General features: G+C 39.6%; 1 protein-coding gene across 1 annotated transcript in view; it reads left to right on the top strand.

Moving 5' to 3' along the window:
• LOC121924996 overlaps positions 1 to 19,567 on the top strand; it is a 174,686-nt gene extending 155,119 nt beyond the window's left edge. The window contains exons 8-11 of the mRNA XM_042456654.1: positions 709 to 2,023; positions 10,925 to 10,985; positions 13,538 to 13,745; positions 19,552 to 19,567. Of these exons, the coding sequence (XP_042312588.1) occupies positions 709 to 2,023; positions 10,925 to 10,985; positions 13,538 to 13,745; positions 19,552 to 19,559 (1,592 nt within the window). The 3' untranslated portion in view covers positions 19,560 to 19,567. The remainder of the gene's footprint in view (positions 1 to 708; positions 2,024 to 10,924; positions 10,986 to 13,537; positions 13,746 to 19,551) is intronic.
• Positions 19,568 to 22,294: the final 2,727 nt, after the last annotated feature.

Here is a 22,294-nt window from a genome sequence, read left to right as displayed (position 1 = left end):
AAAATAAAAAACATGTTTTAAAACACTCCTTAAAGATTACTAAAGCTGTCTGAAACCAATCCTAGAATTCAGTTGTAAAAAAGTTATACATGTATGCATGTATAGAGTTTGGAACTGAACGTATTACCCCTGTTTCCTAGATTCTGAGGTTTAGTTCATGACCATACCATTTTAAAAAAACAAGGGCACATTTTAAAAAATAATTTCTACCATTTGAGATCATTCTGCATGTCTACTAATGACTTGTGACTTCCTAGAAGATAACAAACCATTTTCATATTTTTTGCCATGTAAATTTGTTCCAAAAAGCCTTTAATTGACATCTGTTTAGAGTACATTTCATTCTTTGTAATTCTATTTCTAAGATTCCTAATAATTTATTTTACTCTTATTTCCTTTTATTATTTTTTAACAAAATAATTGTTAGTAGACTGTGTTTTTCTGCTTTCTATTTTGACCCAGAATAATTTTTTAATGTTCACACAAAAAAAGGAGAGGAACACAGTGAAAAATATTATATTGACATTTTTAAAGTTCACAAAGGAACCATCCATTTTAAAAGAGGATGACATTTATTTTTAAAATGTCTTTTAAAATCTTTTCTGCCATTTCAGATAATGCTGCATGTGTGCTTAATTTGTTTTTTCTCCTCCTGTTTATTTTATCTTGAGCATTCCTGACTGATCACTCTCTTTCTTGATTTCACAGGATTTTGTTGTGATACAGTATTGATAGCTGATGTTCCACATAGTGAATCAGTTGAAGAAACTCCATTCCAGCCTCCTTCCCACTCATTTTCTACTGTTTTTGATGAGGACAAGCCCATTGCAAGCAGTGGGACTTACAACTTAGACTTTGATAGCATTGAGGTGGTAGATTCTTTACAAGCCATAGATCCTGGTTCTGTGGACACAAGAAACCGTGACACCAAGTCACATGTTAGAAGAAAATCCACAGATTCTGTTCCTATTTCCAGATCTACTTTGTCTCGATCCCTTAGCTTGCAAGCTGGTGATTTTGATGGAACATCTTTTCTTGGTAATAACGAAACAGGGGGTTCAGCAACAGAAACATTCAGTACTGGTTCAAGTAGTGCCTCTAGCACTCTTAAGCGCACAAAGAAACCAAGGCCAGCTTCCTTGAAGAAAAAACAGTTGGCAAAAAAGTCTCTGGAAGTTCCACCAGTCAAAGAGCCAGAACCACCTGACATCAAGCAAGATTCTGCTGCCGAGAGTGAAGGAAAAGTGTCTGAAGAGAGGTTGGAACCCACTGAAAGTGAATGCACTGAGCCTTCCCAAAGTGCCATTGAACAACAGGAGACTCCTACTCTATCAACAGCAGACGATCCATTTGACCCAAATAGCTTTGAAGAGATAAGCACGTCCGTTGCTGGAAATAAGAAGGTGCAGAACTCTCCCCCGGCCAGCAAGAAAGTTCTCCCTCTTACAACGGCACCAGAAGCCGTGGAGGTAACACCTTCGGACACTGGGGGACCTGAAGATCCTCCAGTAAAAGCTGTGAGGCTGGAATTTGATTATTCCGAGGAAAAAGGAAGTGGCGGAGAGCAGCAAGAAAGCCCCCCTCTGCCCAAAAAAGTGGGCAAAAAGCCTGGTGCCAAAATGCCACTCAGGAGGCCAAAGACTAAAAAGACTGGGGAGAAGCTTGACAGTGTTCCCCCCACCCCCACCAAGACCCCTTCTGACCCAAATGAGATCCCTGTTCCCAAAGGCTCTTATACATTTGATATTGACAAATGGGATGACCCCAACTTCAACCCATTTTCTTCCACTTGCAAAATGCAAGATTCTCCTAAACTGCCTCAGCAAACGACAGCAGCCTACACTTTCGATCCAGACGTATGTGAGGACTCAATTGACCCTTTCAAGCCTTCCTCAAAGGTAGCTAGTTCTCCCACCAAATCCCCAGCCTCTTTTGAAATACCAGCTAATGCCAATGAAATCAATGGAACAGAAGGAGATGGCCTCAGCAAACCTGCAAAAAAGAAGAAGACACCACTCAAGACGTAAGTTAACATGCAGAAAAATTTGTGCACATTTTTCCCTGGTGTAATAAATGGTTGGATATTTTTACATTTAGGTAGACACACTCTTACATTACAGTAGGATACAACATTGTTTCGATGTTTGTTTTTCAGAAATTACTGGGGAGTTGAGAGCATCAAGTCTCTTCTCTTCTCCTTCTCCTCCTTCTTTTTCTAAACTCTTTTTTTGGCTTTGAGAACCAACTTGGCTACTCAACCACTCCTTTTTTTCACCATTTAGAAAGTAGGCTTCAACTTAGACAAATGTAATATGTTTCTTCTGTGTAAGAGGTTATCTGTTTAGGCATCCTGTGTCTACTTCAAGTGATAATTTATAAAGTTTTGCAGAAGTTAGATGAATGGCGAGTAGCACCCTAATCCTCCATTTAAAAAGGGATCTTTTGGTACTTGAGAAATCCCACTGACAAAATGTATAGCAATCCGTTATAATGAGTAAAAACCTTGCTTTTTAAAATAAATAAATAAATAAAACATGCTATTTTGTAGCCAGTATGGGCTAGTATATGTGATTCAGCTAATTGATTCAGTGAGTTCAGCCAAACAAGGTTGTCAGGATTAGGGGCTAATCTGCAAAGCCTTAGTCATGTGCATACAATTTATGCAATTTTTAACATTAATGGAGCCGTTCACATAAGCAGAAGCCAGCCTTTCTCTAGTCCAGAGTAATTCTGTTCCATTTCAGTGGCTTACCTCTTCTGTGGGATGTATCGTCTAACCAAGACTCAGATGCTACAGAAGTGAGTTTGCTTTTGTTTTGTTGGTTCATGGGGGAGTGGCAAGGAAAATGGTTGCCTGGAGGTTTCACTTAAATGGTAGTAAGACTGATCCATTTTAATTTTGTTAATGAAATATGAAAAAAGTAGTACTTTGTAGTATGTTCTTGTTGTTCTTCTTGTTGTTAAAATGAGTCTATACAATATATGCCTTGTAACATAAAAGCCAGAATCCTATTGGTTACTTCCAGTTAGAGGAGATCCGTTGGCTCAGTTGTTGAATAGTGAGTCAATTTTGTGGTGAATCACATTGATTCAGTAGGTTTATTCTAGTTGGGATTAACAGAAGGGTTTCTTGCCACTGACTGCCAATTTTCTGGTGCTCACTATGGATTTCTTCCATAGGAAAAATGCTATCTTTCATTTCATCTGAAAGTTATGCATTTGGTGATTTGCTGAGAAGGCAGAATTTCACAGTGCCTATTTCTGTATTCTTCATATTTTTGGAAAACCTACAACTTTAAAAGTTGATTTCCTGTATGAGGATTCAGAAGATTTTTTTACTGCATCTGCACTGCAGAAATAATCTAGTTTGACACCAATTTAACTGTCATGGTTCAATGTTGGTGCCACAACAAACTACAAATTCCAGGACTCCGTAGCATTGGACCAAGGCAGCTAAAGTGGTGTCAAACTGGATTATTTCTGCAGGTGGCTGTTGGCAAAAGGACACAGGGCTGGAGGTTTCTCTGTAAACCTTCCTTTGAGTTCTAATAGTGGCTTCTATATTTTTTTGAAAATACACGTTTGACAAAGGCAAAACAAAAGTTTAAACACAGCATAGACATTGGGCCAGGTGGCTTAGAGCAGCCTCTGGCCTCTCCAGTCACAATTGCCCCATGATCAGCCAGGGACCATGGTGGCCGAACGGCCTGCTCAGAAAGCGAGCCATTGGAAAGGAGTAGATTTTCCCTGCTCCTTTTACTCATGGCTTCAGCATGACTTTTAGCCACATCTGGGGTGTGTGTGTGTGTGTGCATCATCTGCACACCATAGCCCCAAACCAGCTGGAAGCTACACCTTTTGGCCCATCTGTTTCAGGCCATTGGATACATTTGCACATAGTGATAAGCCAAAGAACCATGGCTTCTTGCTCACAAGCAAGATTTTTATGCAGATTGCCCAACTGTTCCTATTTGGCTCATCTTCTTTGCATAGGGGCCATCATAAATTAGCCAGGAGGCCAAGGTTTAGTGTTCCCTTCAGATTAAAACTCCTTGCTTTTTCCTCCCAAACAAGTAAGGGACTCATAGTTTTTTGTGGGTTTTTTGGGCTATGTGGCGTGTTCTGGAACAGTTTATTTCTGATGTTTCGCCAGCATCTCTGGATGGCATTTTCAGAGAATGCTGGCATGGGAATTAGTGGGGTGTTTGTGTGTGTGTGTGTGTGTGTGTGTGTGTGTGTGCGTGCGTGCGTGCGCACGTGCGCGCACACACACACACACACACTGTGTGACCCCACTCACTTCCATGCCAGCATTCTCCGAAGATGCCAGCCACAGATGCTGGTGAAATGTCAGGAATAAACTCTTCCAGAACATAGCCACATAGCCCAAAAACTTTGCAAAAACCTATGGATTCTGGCTGTGAAAGCCTTCGACTTCACAAGTCAGGAATTGCAATTTCTGGTTTCAGATTTTCACAGGTTACAGGAGTGCTTTCACTTTCTAGTTAGTTTCTGACTGTTTCAGTTACTTCTACTGGGAGCATGAGCCAAATTGAAAAGAGGAGACAACATTCATGATAATGCTGTTTGTGAACAATAAGCCAGGGCCCTACTAACAAATAAAAATGCCTTATAACTGAGAATACCTCAAGTAGAACAGCAAACACATTTAGTAATGAGAGGTGAAACAGTCATTTGTTGTACTGCTTGTTTTCCTATGGCCAATGGTCTCTTACATTACTTCATAATAATCAACCCATTTTATCCAGACTTCAACCAATTCAGTTCTGGGACCTTTTCAGACTGCATAGTTACAGTACTATGATTTCACTAAGGCTGCCATGGCAACATGCTGTGAAATATTGGGATTTGTAGTTTGGTGAGGTAGCAGAGCAGAGAGAATTGTAAATACCCCTTCCTCAACTGTGAATCCAAGAATTCCTTAGGATGCAGCCATGGCAGTTAAAGTGGAATCATAATGCTATAATTGTGTAGTGTCAAACGGTTCCAAGATTCTCTCTATTTCTGCATCACTGTGTGACGTGTGGATGTTGCCACTGAAAAAAATAAAACTAGACCGTTCAGAAAAAGGGGACTGATTTGTGCCTTATTATTTTTTAGTTGGCTAAAATTCTTTACTTGTTTGTCAACTTTAGAACAATTTGTTTGTGCATGAAAATATCTGAGATGATAATAATTCTACCTAAAGTGGTTCAACTTGTTCCACTTGAAGAACTCTCAATTATAAAGTATAAAACTCCTTATAACTAATATGTAACTTCTCAGACTTCTTGCACTAAATTAAGGCTGATTGCCTTGTCTTTTGAAATTATTTATAGTTGACCTTGGTGAAGTGATGAGGGAGATATGAATTTGGTTATATATTGTGACAAAAGTAGGTGTGCTTGCCTAGGAAGTCATGGGACATGAACCCCCCTTTTCTACTTTATTTACTTCTTCCATTTATATTCTGCCTTTCTTCTATCATGGAACTCAAGGTCTTATTCAGACTAGACCTGCACCTGCTTAGTTTTAATATAATGGCTACATTTTGTGCCACCAGACTTTGCTGCAGTAGTACATTTGGGTCATTTTTCCTTTTTCCCCCCCCCCCTGTGTGTGTTTGCTGAGAGTCAAGATAATAAGTGGTATATCTCAGTCACTAGCATTTGTCTCCGGATTGTTGTTTGTTGATTTTTCCCCCATTGGATCCTTTCTGTTATTGTGATGCTTTCTCTTGTTGTTTAAAGAGTTTTATAAAATTGCATTTTGTATGATAAAGTTAGCCATATGCTTGTACGCTCACCCTGAACTAAACTGGTGGTTGTTTTAGATATGTGTCTTAGCAATTTGTTTGATGACAGTAAAATGTCACAAAAGGTATATATTTTGGTGTGAAATGTGTCCCTATTCAAAGTCCTTCTCCACAAAAGAAGTGCCATTTAAGCTGACAAGGGCTTAAAGTGGCTAAAGATATTTTATCACCTTTTCTGAGAAAAAACGGCATTACAACTATTTATAAAACTGAAGGAGCTGTTAAGATTCTAAAATTGTCAGTAGCCCTACCTGTGAAAATTTAGAACAGCCTTCTTTGCTAGCTGGGGCAGATGATGGTAATTGAATATATTCATTATTTTTTATTATTTATTTATAACACTTATAACCCCATCTTTCTCCCCAAATAGGATCCGTATCTCCAGGGCAACAGGTTGGGGGAAGGCAGATGCAGAAGACCTTTAGGTGTTTGTTGCTTTTATGTACAATCATTTTTAAAACTGCAGAGCTAAAACGTTTTTGGTGTTCCTGCAGCCATAATTATAACAATTGGACTATATATCACAGGAATTTAGCTTTCAGTGCATATAACTTTATGTTAATGGTTTGGGTTTGTTGGTTTTTTAAAGAAGAAGCAGTTAGAGGAAGTGATGGTTGAGTATCAAAGGGAGACTGGAAAAAGTCTTTAACCTTTTTGCCCTGGGATTCTTTATCACTGAAAATCCTTGTCTATTCTGCCTGGAGAGATCCTGTTTTCCCTAGCAGAAGAAATACTAGTGGTGGCACTTCACAAGGGTGCAAAATAAGTGCATCCCTCCCCCAAATAAGAATTCGTCCCCCACCACATTACATTTTACTTCACTCCACAAATGTTTAGCTTTGTAGTAATTTAAAACCTCAGCTAAACATTTAGAAATACAGGTTAGGTCTCCAAAGAAAAGGTGCAGACAAAGTTATTAAAGGAATGCAAACACAGCAAGAGTTCTAAGTGTGAACAATTTTCAGTGTCTCACTCTGCAATGCTAGAAATTTGAGGACTGAAGGAGGAAATTCATTTTGGGGAAATAATTTTAAGTAGGGGGACAATGCCCTCATTTTGCCCCTAAACTACACCCCTGAGTGGTGGGACTAGTGGGTGGCACTCTTAATTAGAAAAACTGGGGGAAGTTTAAGCACCTTAGAGAAAGTTAATTGTGATAATGTATAAAATGTAGATAGAGTCCATAGCAACTAAACATCACAGTTGTTCCCTCTGCACCTTAAACACACCCCTTTCTGATTTCTTTTGCTGCACTTAGGCATATTGTACATTAATCATCTAAGCCCCTCAAGATAAGAAAGCAGATGGCTACTATCATGGAGCGTTAATCCACTGATAATGTTTAAACTGGGGGAGATAGTCATCAGGTTTGAAAAGTAGCTTTTATGGAAGAAGAGAGCAGACTGATTAGATGGAGGAAAAGTGGCTTAATTTCCCCCACTTCATCTCTGTGATTCTTCCCCTCAGTCCCAAAATAAAGACAGTGGGCACAAATCAACAAGATAAGTTTCCCTGGTTGAATCTAAGTGTTAAACAATGTGCTTTAGTTCAGCTGCTTTCAATGGGACATTGGAATGCCTAACTTCCTCAGGATTGTGCCTGCTATTTTAGGAAGATGGGGATTTCCTAAAGGAACGGCACTACATGGTGATGCTTTGCTAATGCAATTAATGGAATGTCTCCTTTGTGTCAGTCAGTGCTTTCTGTCTGTCTCTTTCTTTCTCTTTCTCTCTCTTTTTGTCTTATTTGTCTTAGGATGGTTGAAGATGTGATGTCTGTATGTTCTCTGTTGTAAGTAATTTTTCACAAAACATACTTATTATATGGACAGAAATCCCCCATGCCTCCCCCATCCCCCTACCTCTCCATTTATGCCAGTTTGTGTGGGGAAGTTCCCTGTAGCATTGGTGAGCATGCTGCTTTGTATATCTGCAAAACGATGTTAGTAGCTTTATGCCAGAGTTAATATATTATGGGAAACTGCATGTTTCTGGATCTGCTTGGGCAAAACTATTATTTCTGTTCACTATGTCCATATATTTTTCTTTTCCAGTTTCATATTCCCAGTTTAAGCATGAATATTTTGTCTACTGTACAGTCAACAGATCGCCAATAGATTGCCATACAACAGCCTTTTTTTTAAAAAAAGAAAAAAGATTGAAAAGCAGTGCCCACTTCCTCTGCCTGTCTGCTGCAAGCCACCAGTGTATATTTTGATTCTGGGAGCCAAGGCAAGCAGCCATGAAGAAACACACAGAGAGACACTTTTAAAAGTGGAAACCTATCTTCTTTCTTTATACGAAAGTGATGTATAGTAATTTGGTCAATAAACAGTACATAGCCAGCCAGCATATTAGATCTGCCATGACCCAAACTGGGCAAGATGTTTATTTGCTCCACATAAACTGTTGTTTCTGTTGTTCTCTCTTCTTCTTGTTTTGCCAGTCACTGTCTGGGTAACTGGAAATTCAGACAGTGGTGTTAGGATTCAACACTATTCCATAACTCTTAGCTCATTTCACCTCTTTTCTCTTACCCTTGCGAATTCTGACTTTAAGAACTATATCTTGAGCACTGCTTTCACTCAAAGAATTAGGATCTAGTAGAACCTGTGGGCCTGCTGTGTACTTTTTTAGGCTAAAGTTTCCAGAATCTCCCCAAAGGAGGTTCTGAGAGTTATAGTCTAAAATAATAACTTTTCCAAGCGTTGGATTCTGACTGAGGGTGTACCTACACTGCAGAAATATAGCAGTTTAACATCACTTTACCTGCCATGACTCTGTCCTACAGAATCATGGGATTTGATGTTTGATGAGATTTGATGATGCACCCAAGTGCTCTGACAGACCAGGTTGAATACCTTACCAAACTACAAATCTCAGGATTCCACAGGATAGGGCTGTGACAGTTGAAGTGGTGTCAAACTGCTTTATTTCTGCAGTGTGGAAGAGCTGTAAGTCATGTTCTCAATTTTATGCATTTGGAATTTTGGGAGGAAAAATGGCCTGAGCATTAGTACAAAGTGGCTACTCTGGGAGATGAGAGTCCCTCTTCATTTCTGTGTAGGTGGGTACCTGCACTCTGTATTCGCATTCTTTCTCTCTTTGACTTCTGTTCATTTCTCACACCCACCCTCACTCCACAGAAATGGATGGAAGAATTTCTTCATTCATTTGTGTGGGAGATGTGGAGGGGCTGCCCTGATTCCCCCCCCCCAACAAAAAATCTGGAAAGTGAGAAGACTCCTGCCTCTGTTGTCCCAAGGAAATTGCTCCAGTCTTGCAGATGGGAGGAAATAGCCTGACGGTTCCTAGACATTTTCATGTGGGTATATTAGCTATGTTGGAATGCCATGTTAGGTACCCAAGGTTTTGTGTACCTGGACAAGCATGGCATCCCAATGCTGCAGGGGGAGTGCTTTTTATGGCCTCCATGATTAGAGGCTAGGGTTAAAGTGTGGCTTGGTGTACACTGAGCTGAGGCACATGTCAGGGAGCAGAGCCAGAGATGATTGATTTAAGGCTCAGCTGCCCCGACATTATCCTTTCTTCAGTTTGGTTGTGACCCACCCACCCCCACTTGCCCTCTGTGCAGTGTGAACTTTGCTGGTCACTTCGAGGCTGGAGAGGAATTTTCTCCCCTTTTCCTGTGTGTGTGTGTGTGTGTGTGTGTGTGTGTGCGCGCGTGCACACGCGCACGCGCCTATCCCACACTATATCTGTGGGACTTTGTCAATTGGATAGAGTGGGTCTTTAAATAGGTTGTCATTTGGCAAGTAATGTGTGTGTGTGTGGGGGGGATATAAGAGTTCACTGTACACCTTGGCAGCCTTTTGATGAAGGGTTGGGCTCTGGAATGGCCTCAACAGGTCAAGGGATCTGGAGGTTGGGAAGCAGCTTGCCCTTGGAGCTGACTTGGGGGTTTGCTCTCTCTTACAAAGTCATGGGAGTTTGGGGGTGTGTGCCTTCCAAAACAGGAGTCTGGTGTTTCACCCAAGGGAAGGCTGAGGGGGTGGTCACAGGGTGACACCTGGCTTCAGCTGGACCCACATCAGGATGCTTCCCATTCTTGAGTTCCCCCAGGTTTCATTTGTTAAATAGGTTCTTTAGGTCAGATAAATGGCCCTTGTTTAATCCAATGTATAGTGTCTGGACTCATTATTTCATGGTTGGTCATCAAATCCTGATCAGTACTTTTGAAGCCTGTGAGTGTCCGTGTATGGTTTGCTGATGAGAGGAAGGAAAAGGCAGCACAATAAGTTATTTCTGGCTGGAAATAAGTGTTTTTCTAGCAAGTTATATACATGTTTATTATAATCATTCCACTTGGGATAACTGCTAGCAGCACAGAAGACAGTTTTCAGGAAAGGACCAAATATAGCTTTGTTAGTGGAGAATGCTTCACTGGATAACTGTTGCTCCTTTTTCCCTGGACTCTTTGCTGAAAGATTTACATGGTGGTCTCTCCTGTTGTTTGATCAAATGGTGGGTGTTAGGCAGAATTGCTGTGTTGGCAAATCATGAATCTTTACTGATTGCTTAATAAAATCCATCTGTCTTGGAAGGTCCCTGTTCCCATTATTGTGACACTATACAGAGTAACATTTGGCTCAAATGCATGCATGTAATGTTGACTTAACCATATTAACCTTTCTTCATCCTCAGTGGCAAAATAAGCAAATCTGTTCCTCATTGTTTGGATTGATTATTCTTCCCTATGTTACAGTCCCATGTAATTCTGTTATACTTTACGCATTGTAGTTGTACTTGTTGCAATGCTTCTATCTGAAAGTGCATGATACAAAAGCAAAAGTCATGGCATGCTTTTCCATGATGTTTATATGCTGAGCTTTGCGAATCCAGAAAGCCTTCCATGGTGACATTTTTCTTTAGGTCAGTGGTTCTGGAATTTTGGGCCATCAGATTTTTGGACTTCAGTTCCCAGAAACCACCACCAACTTGGCCAAGAGTTAGGAATTCTGGGAGCCAAAGTCTAAAACATCTGGAGGACTAGAGTTGGTGAACCACTCACTGCTTTAGATTGATGCTTTCATGTGTCCGTTGTTTTCTCTGCCTGTCATATTCACAGTGTCTCCTATCTAATTTTCAGTGATACTTTCAGGGTGAAAAAGTCACCAAAAAGATCTCCTCTGTCAGATGCACCTTCACAGGTAAAGAGTTCTGACAATCTTTTTACTTTAATTACTTCTCTCCTCACCCCATATTAGTCCAGTACCAGTTAATGATAATTATATAACAACTCCATTACAGTCATCAAGGAATTCTCTAAAATAGGAATAATGAACCAGTATCTTCAAACGCAATCATTGGCCTTACATTTTATCTTAGGTATTTTGGTACATGTTTTTGATAAGAGAATGTAAGAGAATGTCTTTTACCAGACCAATTAGTGTGCAAAACCTATGAGCCAAGCTTTTGAACTTTTCTTCAAACATAAGCATTCAAAGCAGACATGAAAAAAAAAGAAAGAAAATAAATGAATGTTATTGTGTAACAGGGCAGCTGGTGTTAATCCAGTAAACTAGAACACAGAAAAAAGTGACATTAAAAAGCTAAAAGTATGTAAATCTGAATGTATTAAGCAGGAAGAAAAAGTTAATTGGATTACAAATTGTCCTGCTTGTTGGAGTCATCAAGTAACCTTTCCTACAAAGATGATGACAACTTTATTTTAGCCAGATATAGATCCAGAAAGAAAAAACGGATGAATTTCATTACAAGACATCTTTCTACCCTTGACTCCCTGGTAAATTAGAGAATAGATAATTACAAACCAATTACTTCCCATTTTAAAATTAATTTTATCTATTTCTTTTTCTATGAAATAATACTTTTGGAGAAAATAGCATGAAGGAGGATTATATAATCCTCAGGTCAAATTCAGTCAATGCAGGATTTGGAAGTTGGATCATCCTAAGGGGAGAAAAAGTCTTTTAAAATTGCTTAGGCCTCTGTGACCAGTGTAATCTGTCCATGCATGTTGGGTTGCTAAATTCACAGTGCAGGCTCTGGCCATTTTTAATGCAATCCGTTTTACCATGCCACTATGGTGATTTTTTGTGGCATTGCAGAATACCTTGGAATTACTTGGTGAGCTGCAAGGAGGAGCCTTAGCTTTATTCCATCCTAATGAAGTAGTCTATGGGTTTTATTACACTGGGGCTAATTTTGGCAATAAAGAGAAATTAAAGTGTATTCAAAGCATCCCGCAAATAAAGCGAAAATGGCAAGTAATTACGTGAAGGATTAATACATGCAATTGCACAAATAAAGTGATATCAGAAATGCATTGTTGCTGAAATCTTGAAAGTTTAATGCTTCTTTGTGACCACTTTAATGGAGGGTTTTGTGCAATGTTGTGTGAAAACGTTTTGCGTAATTACCTGATTTTTCCAGGATATTCACGGGATAAACTCCCAATCTCCTTCGTGTGATAAACTCCGAAATGTGTATCTGCACCGTAACACATTATATAACACATTATATAACACATTAACAGCCATGGGATCCATCCTATGTTGCTGGGATCTGTAGTTTAGTGAAGTACTTAGAAGTCTCTATCATAGAGTTCTAAAACCCTCACTTGTGCTCTCTTGGTGAGAATTCTAAGTAACTTCATCAAAGTACAAATACAGTGGACCCTTGTTATACACTGAGGTTTGGTTCCAAGATCTCCCGTGTATTACAAAATCTGTGTATGCTGAAGTCCCATTAAATATAATAACATAACAAAATGGTGTCCCTTATAAAAATGGAAAATCAAGATTTTATATTTGAAATTTGAAAAAATTTTTGAACATTTTAAAACTGTGGATGCTTGAATCCATGCATACAAAATCTGTGTATAAGAAGGGCCAACTGTACCAGTATTCTGTTGTAAAGAGCTGTAGCAGTTAAATGTGCTACCAAATTGCTGTAATTGTGCAGAACCAAGAAAGTTACTTTTTATAAGTAATTCATTCTTTTACTCATTACCATGTTTAAAAAGTATCTCTTCACTGGCACTCCTTACACTGATGGAAACAAGCACTTGTAATATCATATGCCTCATTACCCATTATTGTTTCACTACTTTTTCTGTTACTGTTTTGAGGGGACACACACACCCCTCGAGAGTTGGTAGGAGAATGGCCGTAGAACATGAAAGATTCTTGTGAAACATGTCTTTTAAAAGGAGCTTTTGAAACTGAGAAGAAACCATTAAATCAGTAAAATTAATTGACTCTTGCTCATTATATTACTTTTAAAATATGGCTTTGTTACACCCTCCCTACCCTCCAAAATAACCAACTACAGGTAACAGCATTATTTGTAACTTGTTACTTCCATGCTTTGTAATTATATAATATAGATACACTGTATGATGCTAAAATAGAAGTTTCTTAAGAAAATTTGTGTACAGATTACTTCAAAACATAGTTGGACAAATAACAGAAACAACATATCATCTCACCTCTCATTATTATTGTTTTAATTAAGGCAATGCTTCATAGACAAAGTTCCATTCACTTCTGTTAAGGACTGAAGGTCTCAGGTTCTGTTTGTGAAGCTTGAATAAATGGCATGGAGATAAAAAAGAAAGAAATATAAAAGGAAGCCAGATAAAAAGATAGAAGTATAAAAGGAAGCCAGATACAAGAGAGGGGGCAATTGTTTCTTTCTTTATAACACACCTGTTACTTGATGTTTATTTTCCTCTCAGGAGTCCACATCATTACCTATTTCTGAAACAACTTCTGTTGTGTCCACTGTGGTTCATGCAACAGATGAGGAGAAACTTGCATCATCAGTGGGCAACCAGAAATGGACTTGTATGACAGTGGATCTAGATTCGGATAAACAGGATTATCCTCAGCCATCGGATCTATCAACGTTTGTGAATGAAACAAAGTTTAGTTCTCCCACAGAAGGTAGGTTGGGAGAGGTGGATGGAATTACTGTTTTACATCACCTGTGGAAGTTGAGGCAAGTAAGAGGTCAAAACATGTTCCTGATACTGAAAATAAGTGAAATGAATGATACATTGAATTGAGTGAATTTAGTAAATACTGTCTTCAGTGGTGATAATATTTGTTTGTTGTTGTTAGCTACCTTCAAGTCAACCTTGACTCATGGCAACCCTGTGAATGAGACGTCTTCAGGCCCCACCATTCTCCACCTCTATGCTCAGGCTCTGTAGGCTCAGGACCGTGGTCTCTCTGATTGAGACTATCTATCTGGCATGTGGTCTTCATTTCTTTCTACTGCTGTCTACCTTCCCCAACATCGTTATCTTTTGTAGTGAGTTGTGCCTTCTCAAGATGTGGCCAAAGTACAGCAGTCTCAGTTTTGTTGTCTTGGCTTCCAGGGAGAGTTCACCTCCCCCCACCCCATGCCCCCTGGATCTCTGTGGAAACTCCCATGTTCAGAGTCTCCTTTTGGTGTCACCAATGCATTAAATGCTTTTGCTGTAAGAGTCTTCTGTTACTGATTGTAGACATCAGTTATCAGACAAATAATTTAAAATATCTTTAAAAATTACTGCCAGAGAGATTGAGAGAGATTCCAACATTAGTGATGTGATCTCAGTGATGTGTTTGAAGATCAGGTTTTTTTGTCGGTGGGGAAGCAATTAAGCACTTTCAGATTAGGGTGAAAATCTGAATCTTGTGGGAGAATCTTCTTTCTGTTGAGGGCTAGATTTCCTCATGGATAATCTAACAGGAGCCGCAAGCCAGTGATAGATAGGACCAGAGACAAAAGTAAGTGAATCTGGTTCTTTCACTCCCTTTCCCCTTGTTTTCTCTTTCACTGTCCTGTCTTGTTCTGTTTCAATTGCTTTCCCTCATCTAGTGGGCTGGTGGGAGAGAAGCAGATAATTTTCCAGACATGGGCTGGTAAAAACAAAAAACAAGCTTCATTTGTATACCGCTTCATATTGCCTAAGCAGTGTCTAAGGTTTACAGCTGTAAGCTAATTTGCCCCCAACAATCTGGGTACTCATTTTAGCGACCTCGGAAGGATGCAGGCCTGAGTCAAGCTTGAGCCCTTTTGCTGGTCTTGGAACGTGCAACCTTGTGGTTTTGAGTGAGTGGCTGCAGTACAGGCATTTAACCACTGCACCACCAGGGCTCCTTGTAACTTGTAAAGAGTATTGGAAGTTAGGATAAGGGCCACAGGAGATATGGAGCTCTTTCACACTATACAGTTATGCAAAGAAATCTAACAGCACCTTTGAAACTAACTGTGCAAAAGAAGTGTAGCATTCCATCTCTGACCTCATGACTGTCATCTTTGAACCTTGAATAAATAGGAAGACTGAAAAGAGAAAAAGCAGAATTAAGGTATATTTGTAAACTCTAGTCCAACTACAAGTATTAAAACACTGGATGCTCTTAGCCTGTTAACATATCTCCTTTCTGGTTCCCAGCCTGCCCACACCACTTTCCAAAAGTCTCTCCACCATTCTATGGTCATCCACCCACCCTGGTCTTGGACAACATTTTTACCAGGATTCCATAGGAGAGTGCCATGCAGTTAAAGTAGAATCATAGTGTTATAATTGTGTGGTGTAGAAAAGCCCCAGACAGAGGGCCACATGTTGCCCTAGGGCAAGGGTGAGCAATTGTTTTGCTCCTGGGGCCTTCTGAGGCAGTATGCAGACTTTCCAAATCCCCACCCCAAAATCAAAACAAAACAGAACTAGAAATGGCTAGAAGTTACTGGTTTTGAAAAGCAAATAATCTTAATGCTAAATAATGCAAGAGCTACTGTATCATGTTTAAAAGATGAAAAAGATTTCAGGCATAATTATCTCAGTATTCTGGCCAGATAAACAGTGGTCCAGAGAACTGGAGGGGGGGAGCACAAATAAAAAGCTGTAGAGTTGGCAGATTCCTAGGGTCATGAGTGAACCATCCCTGATCTAAAGAGACTCTCTTGTAATATATAGTGGAACTTCTTTTACTTTTGGATGCACACACACTCTGTGTTTTTATCCTGTATGCCCACAATTAAGAGTGAAATATAAATGTCAGCTTATTTGCAATGTGAATGAGAACAGAAGGTAACATTCAATATTTCTTCTTCTTCGTTGTTGTTGTTGGTTTTACTGGGGAAGTAGTATGTATACAACTAATGTTTGCATTTGTATTTTATAAATAAAGCAACCCATGGTTTTATAGCAGGGTGGTTACCTGATGGGGGGCTACCCCCCCCAAGAGCTTGGACAGATACAGCTCCACACCATCATCTGCCCACTTAAAAAATAAATTCTAAACATATTTTTGTTAAAAATGTTTGCCACACCCCTTACAGAGTTTGGGGGCAATTTTGTCATGCAGGAGGAGGCAACAGACAAGTTTTTGCCTAAGACAAATAAAACTTTAACAATGAAGTGAAGTCAGTTTCAATGGCCATTTCTTTCTATAAAATTAGACATGATCTTACAGAAAATTCAACAGACAGTGTAACATAAGGTTATTCTTTTCTGTCTGATAATGGGTATTTGGGAAGGCTGGATCCACCCTATTAAACAAAACCTTGCCAAATGAGTTGCACATCTTTTAGATAGATACTGTAAGCATACTATCTCTACAGGTTCTACTCTGATCCACACAGCTTCTTTTTCTGGGAACAGGACAGCTTTCTTCTTTATGATAGCATTCAACTTGTTTATCAAATGTCTACATTTTGTCATTATTTATTTTTGTTGTTCTGTTTCTACCCTACTGTTTAGTTCCTGATAGCCTGAAGAGCAACTCACTCTACTAGGAATGAACAATAAAAGTAAAGAAGGTCATTTACAGCAATTAGCATAAAGCAGCATTAAGAGTCACAATTAAAATTAATTTTATTCACATCTCTAAGCCCTAAATATCTTCTGAAAGATCAGTTCTAACTAGCCTCATAAAAGGGATTAAACTTTGTTGTCCTCTCCAAGAAGGGTTTCCATATGAAGGGTAACCATGTGAAAGAAAGATAATCTAATCTTTAATGGCATAAGCATGTAGTCTTCAAGGAATGCAAGTATTTTGTAGTGGTATAAGAGTGTTAGGAAAGGGACAAGGCTGATCTGAATTCAAGTCCTTGTTCATCTCTCAAGTTACTTTGGTGATCTTCAGTGATCTTAGGCCACTCACTTTTTGGGGGGACTTATATATTTGAAAAAGTGGTCCTGAATATAAACTGCCAAGGTGTGTGAAAGAGGTCCGTAAATGTTGCCTTGAACACCTTGAAAAATTATCTCAGTGTAATACACTAAAATTATGGTAGGGTGAATTTCTTATTGGATGCAAGATGTAATTTGGAGTACATTTTAAAAAAACCCAATTAGATCAAAAGTTGTTCTCAAAGGATATTCAGTCAGCAGCACATTATTATAATTATTTAACACACTATCTGAACTTATCTTTGACTGGCACCCAAAGTGGCTATAAATACTAATCTACCTGCCCCTTAGGTCTACTGGATAACATGTGGTTTAGATTAACTATTAATTATAACCAGTAATGTTTCCTCTATTGAGATCATTTAAATATACTCACACTTTCCCTCTGGAGTCCTCTTCGTGGTGCCTTGGGAAATTTCAGAGTAATTAAAGGCTATTTTCTGAAACAGTCATCTGTGCCACTCTTATTTCTGCTTTGAACATTGTCCTGTTCCCCAAAATTCGTTTGGCAAGATAAGGGAAGTGCCAACGGTCAGGAAAGGAATAGGAATGTGGTGCTTAAATCAGTTTCTTTGATATTCATTGGATTTCTTATCCTGCTATTCAGTTTTTTAATGTAGAGGCTCCAAGACAAAAGGTCATTCTGGGATGCACTATTCCTTTTGTTCTAATCTGGGAATTTCTACCCTGTGTTGGGAATCAACTGGAAGTTAAATAACTCTCAGTCCTTAACTCAGATTTGATCAGCTACACATTGTATGGGATAAAGCAAATGAATTGCAGTATCTGCTGCCTACAGTACAACACAACAACAAAGGGTCATGCAGACAGGCCAAAGAACAGTGCAAGGCCACTCACAGCACAATTGCACTGGGACAGTGCAGACACGCACAGGCACGTTCTAGTCTAGGCTTCCACCATGTCCAAAAATGGGCCACCAGCAGGAATGGATTATATTGGCTCCTTTTTGGCCCGGTTCTTTTTTGTTGGTTGTGGCCCCAGCGCAGCTTCAGGCTACATTCGGAGTATGTCATGTATACGACATGCCCCCAACCCAGCCTGAAGCTGTGTCATTTGCTCTCTCTTTCGGCCCAAGGCAATTTAGAGAAGCTTCAATAAAGTGTTTGTTTTTTAAAGGCTGATCAACCCGTAAAATTTACTTCAAAGTCCCATTGTCATTTTTAAATTTTTAAGTTGTTTTTGGAATAGTATCTGCTTCATTTTTATTTTATTTATTTATTTTTGCATTATTTTATTTTTACTATCCGGGAAGTGCTTTATATTTGGAATGATTTAATTGGTTGACACCCATGGAAAACATTTTGCCCACTTCTGGATGTTATGTTCTCCATTTTTGTAGTCAAGGTCTGCTGTCAGCCCAGGATTTCCTCTGCCCCATCTAGGATTCGCCCCTTTTCACTCACTGCCCTCACTCTGGAACCTTCTTCCCCCGTGAGCAAGAGCCATCACTTTTTTAACCAGCTTCAAAACGGGTAGTGGAAGACCATCCTGTTCAGGGCAGCGTTCCAAGCATGCATAATTGTCACTTGCCATTTGATTTTCGTTTGTTTTCTGTTTTATGAATCATTTCCTGTATTGCTATGTATTTTATAGTATTATCCTACTAGAGAGGCCCTTCCCACCACCACTCCCTTTGTGTCGTGTCTTTTTAGATTGTAGCCTGAGGGCAGGGAACCGTCCAATTAAAAAGATTGTATGTACAGCGCTGTGTAAATTTCCAGCACTTTATAAATAAAGGTTAATAAAATAATAATAATAATAATAATGATGATGATGATGTGATGATGATGTTGATTATCTCTGAAGTTTTCTGGAAGATATTTGTCCTCAGATCTTTAATGATTTAGTGACAGCTGTGTTAACATCTAAGATTTCAGGAAATGTTTCATCTGATATGATAAAGATTAAGGCCCTGTACAAATGCCCCTTTCTGCCCGGATCTTGTGCCACGGCAAATGCACCATGGCATTCATCTGGCCTCTGCAGAGCACAAAAAGGAGCCAGTTTTTCCAGCTCCTTTTTGTGCTTGGGAAGTGGTGTCCAAGCCGCTGCCAGGCCGCTTGATCATGCCCGTTTGGTGCCGTGCCATTTGCACTACACCAAAGGGACATCCTCATGGTATGCGCTGTCTGAACTTTGATTTGGGGGGTTCATTAAGAAGCCTCAGCTACAATGCTCTGGGCCTATGTATTGTTTGGAAGATATTCTTCTAATGCACTGAGCACATTTTCCTATGTATTCGAGCTGGAATATGCAACGTATGAAATAGAAATATGGAGAAAATAGGCTCCTCCCTTCCTGTAGTTTCCATTTGTGGATTTCTATTAATTTCTTTGAACGCTGAAATGATGTATGATATGAACACTGTGGGCACAATAAGTGGTTTGTTTAAATTGAAGACTCAATATGTGATGCATGTTTTCATATACTTTCCTCCCATATTCAGATAAATCATTTATTCCTTTTTTTGGGGGGGGTGGTGGAATGGAGGGTTTTTTTGTTCCCGCAGGGATGCACAATATCTTTATCTTCTTTTCTTTTGACAGCAAGATGATGATGCTCGACAAACAGTCTTTGTACCTTATGTTTGATGCACAGCAGGGGAGTCCAGTCAAGTCTCCTCCAGTTCGATTATCTGATTCCACAACACCTGGTCTGGGTATTTTATTACTTCTTTTTTTAAAAAAAAATATTTTTTAAGAATTGTGCATCACAATTAGAAAAGGAGTTCTTTTCATTCTACTGCCCCCTCCCCTTCTACTACATTTGAGGCTGTAAACGTAATCTTTTTAAAGGCAAAGATTGATACGATCTGAAGAGAGAAGCCAGAGTATAAAATATAAAATAATCTTTATAAGCACAATCATGCACCTATGTAGTCAATTCTCTGGCATTTTTATAAATGGTATTGAAAAGTTAACAAGCAAAGTTCATTTCACCACGGAGGGAACCAAGAGCACAATGAATGACAGTATATAATTTTTGAGTATAGCCGTTTATGCCCCCATGAGATACTTTGTAAACATTGCATGGCACTTGCTTCTGATTTAGTCTAATGATGCCAAAAAAGCTTTGACTGTGAGGCCAGAATGGTAAGCCTCAGAGGAACACAAGGGCAAAATCCCTGTAAACAAATTCTGCCAGAAAATCCTGGAAGGTTACTTAATTGCCATGTTGGAAATGACTTGAATGGACACAACACAACAACAACAACAACAACAACACAAATTTATATTCCGCCTCTTCCGACTGAGGATCGGCAGGTAACAACAAAGAAAATACAATATACAAACATAAAAACAACAAGCCCCACAAAACCCCAACCCAACCTCCCTCCCAACTATAAAATTAAACAGTAAAAAAAATGTTTAAAAAATACATAAAAATACATCAAGTAAAAACACCACAAGTAAGAAGAAAAATAATAAAAGAGGGTTCATTTGTTCTGGACATTATCATCGGGGAAGGCTTGCCAGAAGAGAAAGGTTTTTGTCACCTTTTTAAAAGCCTCGAGTGAGGATAATCGGTGAATCTCTTCTGGCAGGTTCATCCAGGTTTTGGAGCAGTGGCAGGAAGGACCTCTGGTCACTGCCAGTCTGGTCTTTCTAGACGTAAGGGTTTTTCCGGAGGATCGGAGTGTTCAGGAAGGATTGTATGGACCAGGCCATGAAGGCTTTAGAGGTGTAAACCAACACCTTGTACTGTGCCTGGAAGCTAATAGGCAGCCCATGTAGTGATTTTAAAATGGTGTAATATGGTCGAACTTGGATTTTCCAGCAACCATCTGGCTGCCATGTTTTGAATCAATTGGAGTTCCAACGTGGCACAAAGGTTGCCCCATGTAGAAGCGCTTGCAGAAATCAAGGCGAGAGGTTACTAGCGCATGTACAACCGTTTCTAGGTCCCGCTGCTCCAGGTAGGGGCGCAACTGGCATATCAGCCGAAGCTGATAACAGGCACTCCTGGCTGTCGCATCAATCTAAGAAGTCAGCTGACGGACGAATCCAGGAGCACCTCAACGCGAACGCAGTCTTTCAGGGAAGTGTAACCCCATCTAGAACTGGTGAACTTATTCCATACCCGGATTTGGGTTACCTATCACGAGTACCTCCGTTTTATTTGATTCAGCTTAACTTATTTTCCCTCATCCAATCCATTACCGACTTCAGGCAGTCATTCAGGGGAGTGCCTCCTTGGTCACTGAGCAGCCCAAGACATAGAGAAATAAATTGGTGTCATCAGCATACTGAAACACGCAGCCCCATATCTCCAGATGATCTCACCCAGCGGCTTCATCTAAATGTTAACAGCATGGGGAACAGAATGGCGTCCTGAGGGACGCCCGATGTCCCCAGCTCACCATCTGGAATCTGCCGAGAGGTAGGAACGTAGCCAATGCAAGGCAGAGCCAGCAATTCCCAACTCTCTCAGGCGTTCCAATATTGCTACAATAACAAATACACCCCCCCCCAAAAAAATTAAACATGGCTTGGTAACAATAGACACACAGAGCAGTTATTTCAGTACAAATATAACATATGCATAACTTGGTATTCCACGCGCATCCTGATACCGCATTCTGAACCAGCAGCAGTTTTAAACAGGCTCAAGGAAGAGATGCATAATCACAAGGTTTTCAGTGCCTGACATCATAGTAGCAGGCTATCCATATCTAGGAATGGACATAGTCAGTGCACTTTGGATGGTATTGAGTGTCTGGCACTGAGGCTTCCATCAGAGACTGCTCCACGATCACTTGCAAGCACCATGCCTGTTCTTTCAAAGGGAAGACAAAGCTTTTCTTGTCAGGGTTCAACTTCAGTCTGTTAGCTCCCATCTACCTCATAAAATGCATACAGCAGTGTGATTCGGAATGCAAACCTTCTGATTCAGATCAAGAGAGAATTCCAAAGCTACAATTCTGTCTCCCTGGTGCTTACTGGTTTTGGTTTTTTGAAAGTAATATCATTCTTTGATCTGTATCATTTCCTGTTCAAACGTTATGGGACCAAACAACCCGACAGTAGACATCGTTGTCCAGAAGGGTTTTTTAAATTATTTTTAAAGCAATAACAACACACAATATTATAAGTTCACGTTTACAATGGTTCATTATAAGACAGCAGACAAACACATGATCAGTTCATGATTAGAAAGAATGGTTTAATTGATCACTGTTTATCAAGTTCTTAAAGATTAGAATCTGATGTTTGCCAGGTATATGCCAATGTGTAGGCAGTACAGCTTTTGACAGTCAATGTACCAAAGTAGGATAAAAGTCCATTAGTA

Source organism: Sceloporus undulatus, chromosome 3 (genome assembly GCF_019175285.1).
Source record: "Sceloporus undulatus isolate JIND9_A2432 ecotype Alabama chromosome 3, SceUnd_v1.1, whole genome shotgun sequence".
NCBI lineage: Eukaryota > Metazoa > Chordata > Lepidosauria > Squamata > Phrynosomatidae > Sceloporus > Sceloporus undulatus.
This window is presented reverse-complemented; position numbering and strand designations above follow the sequence as displayed.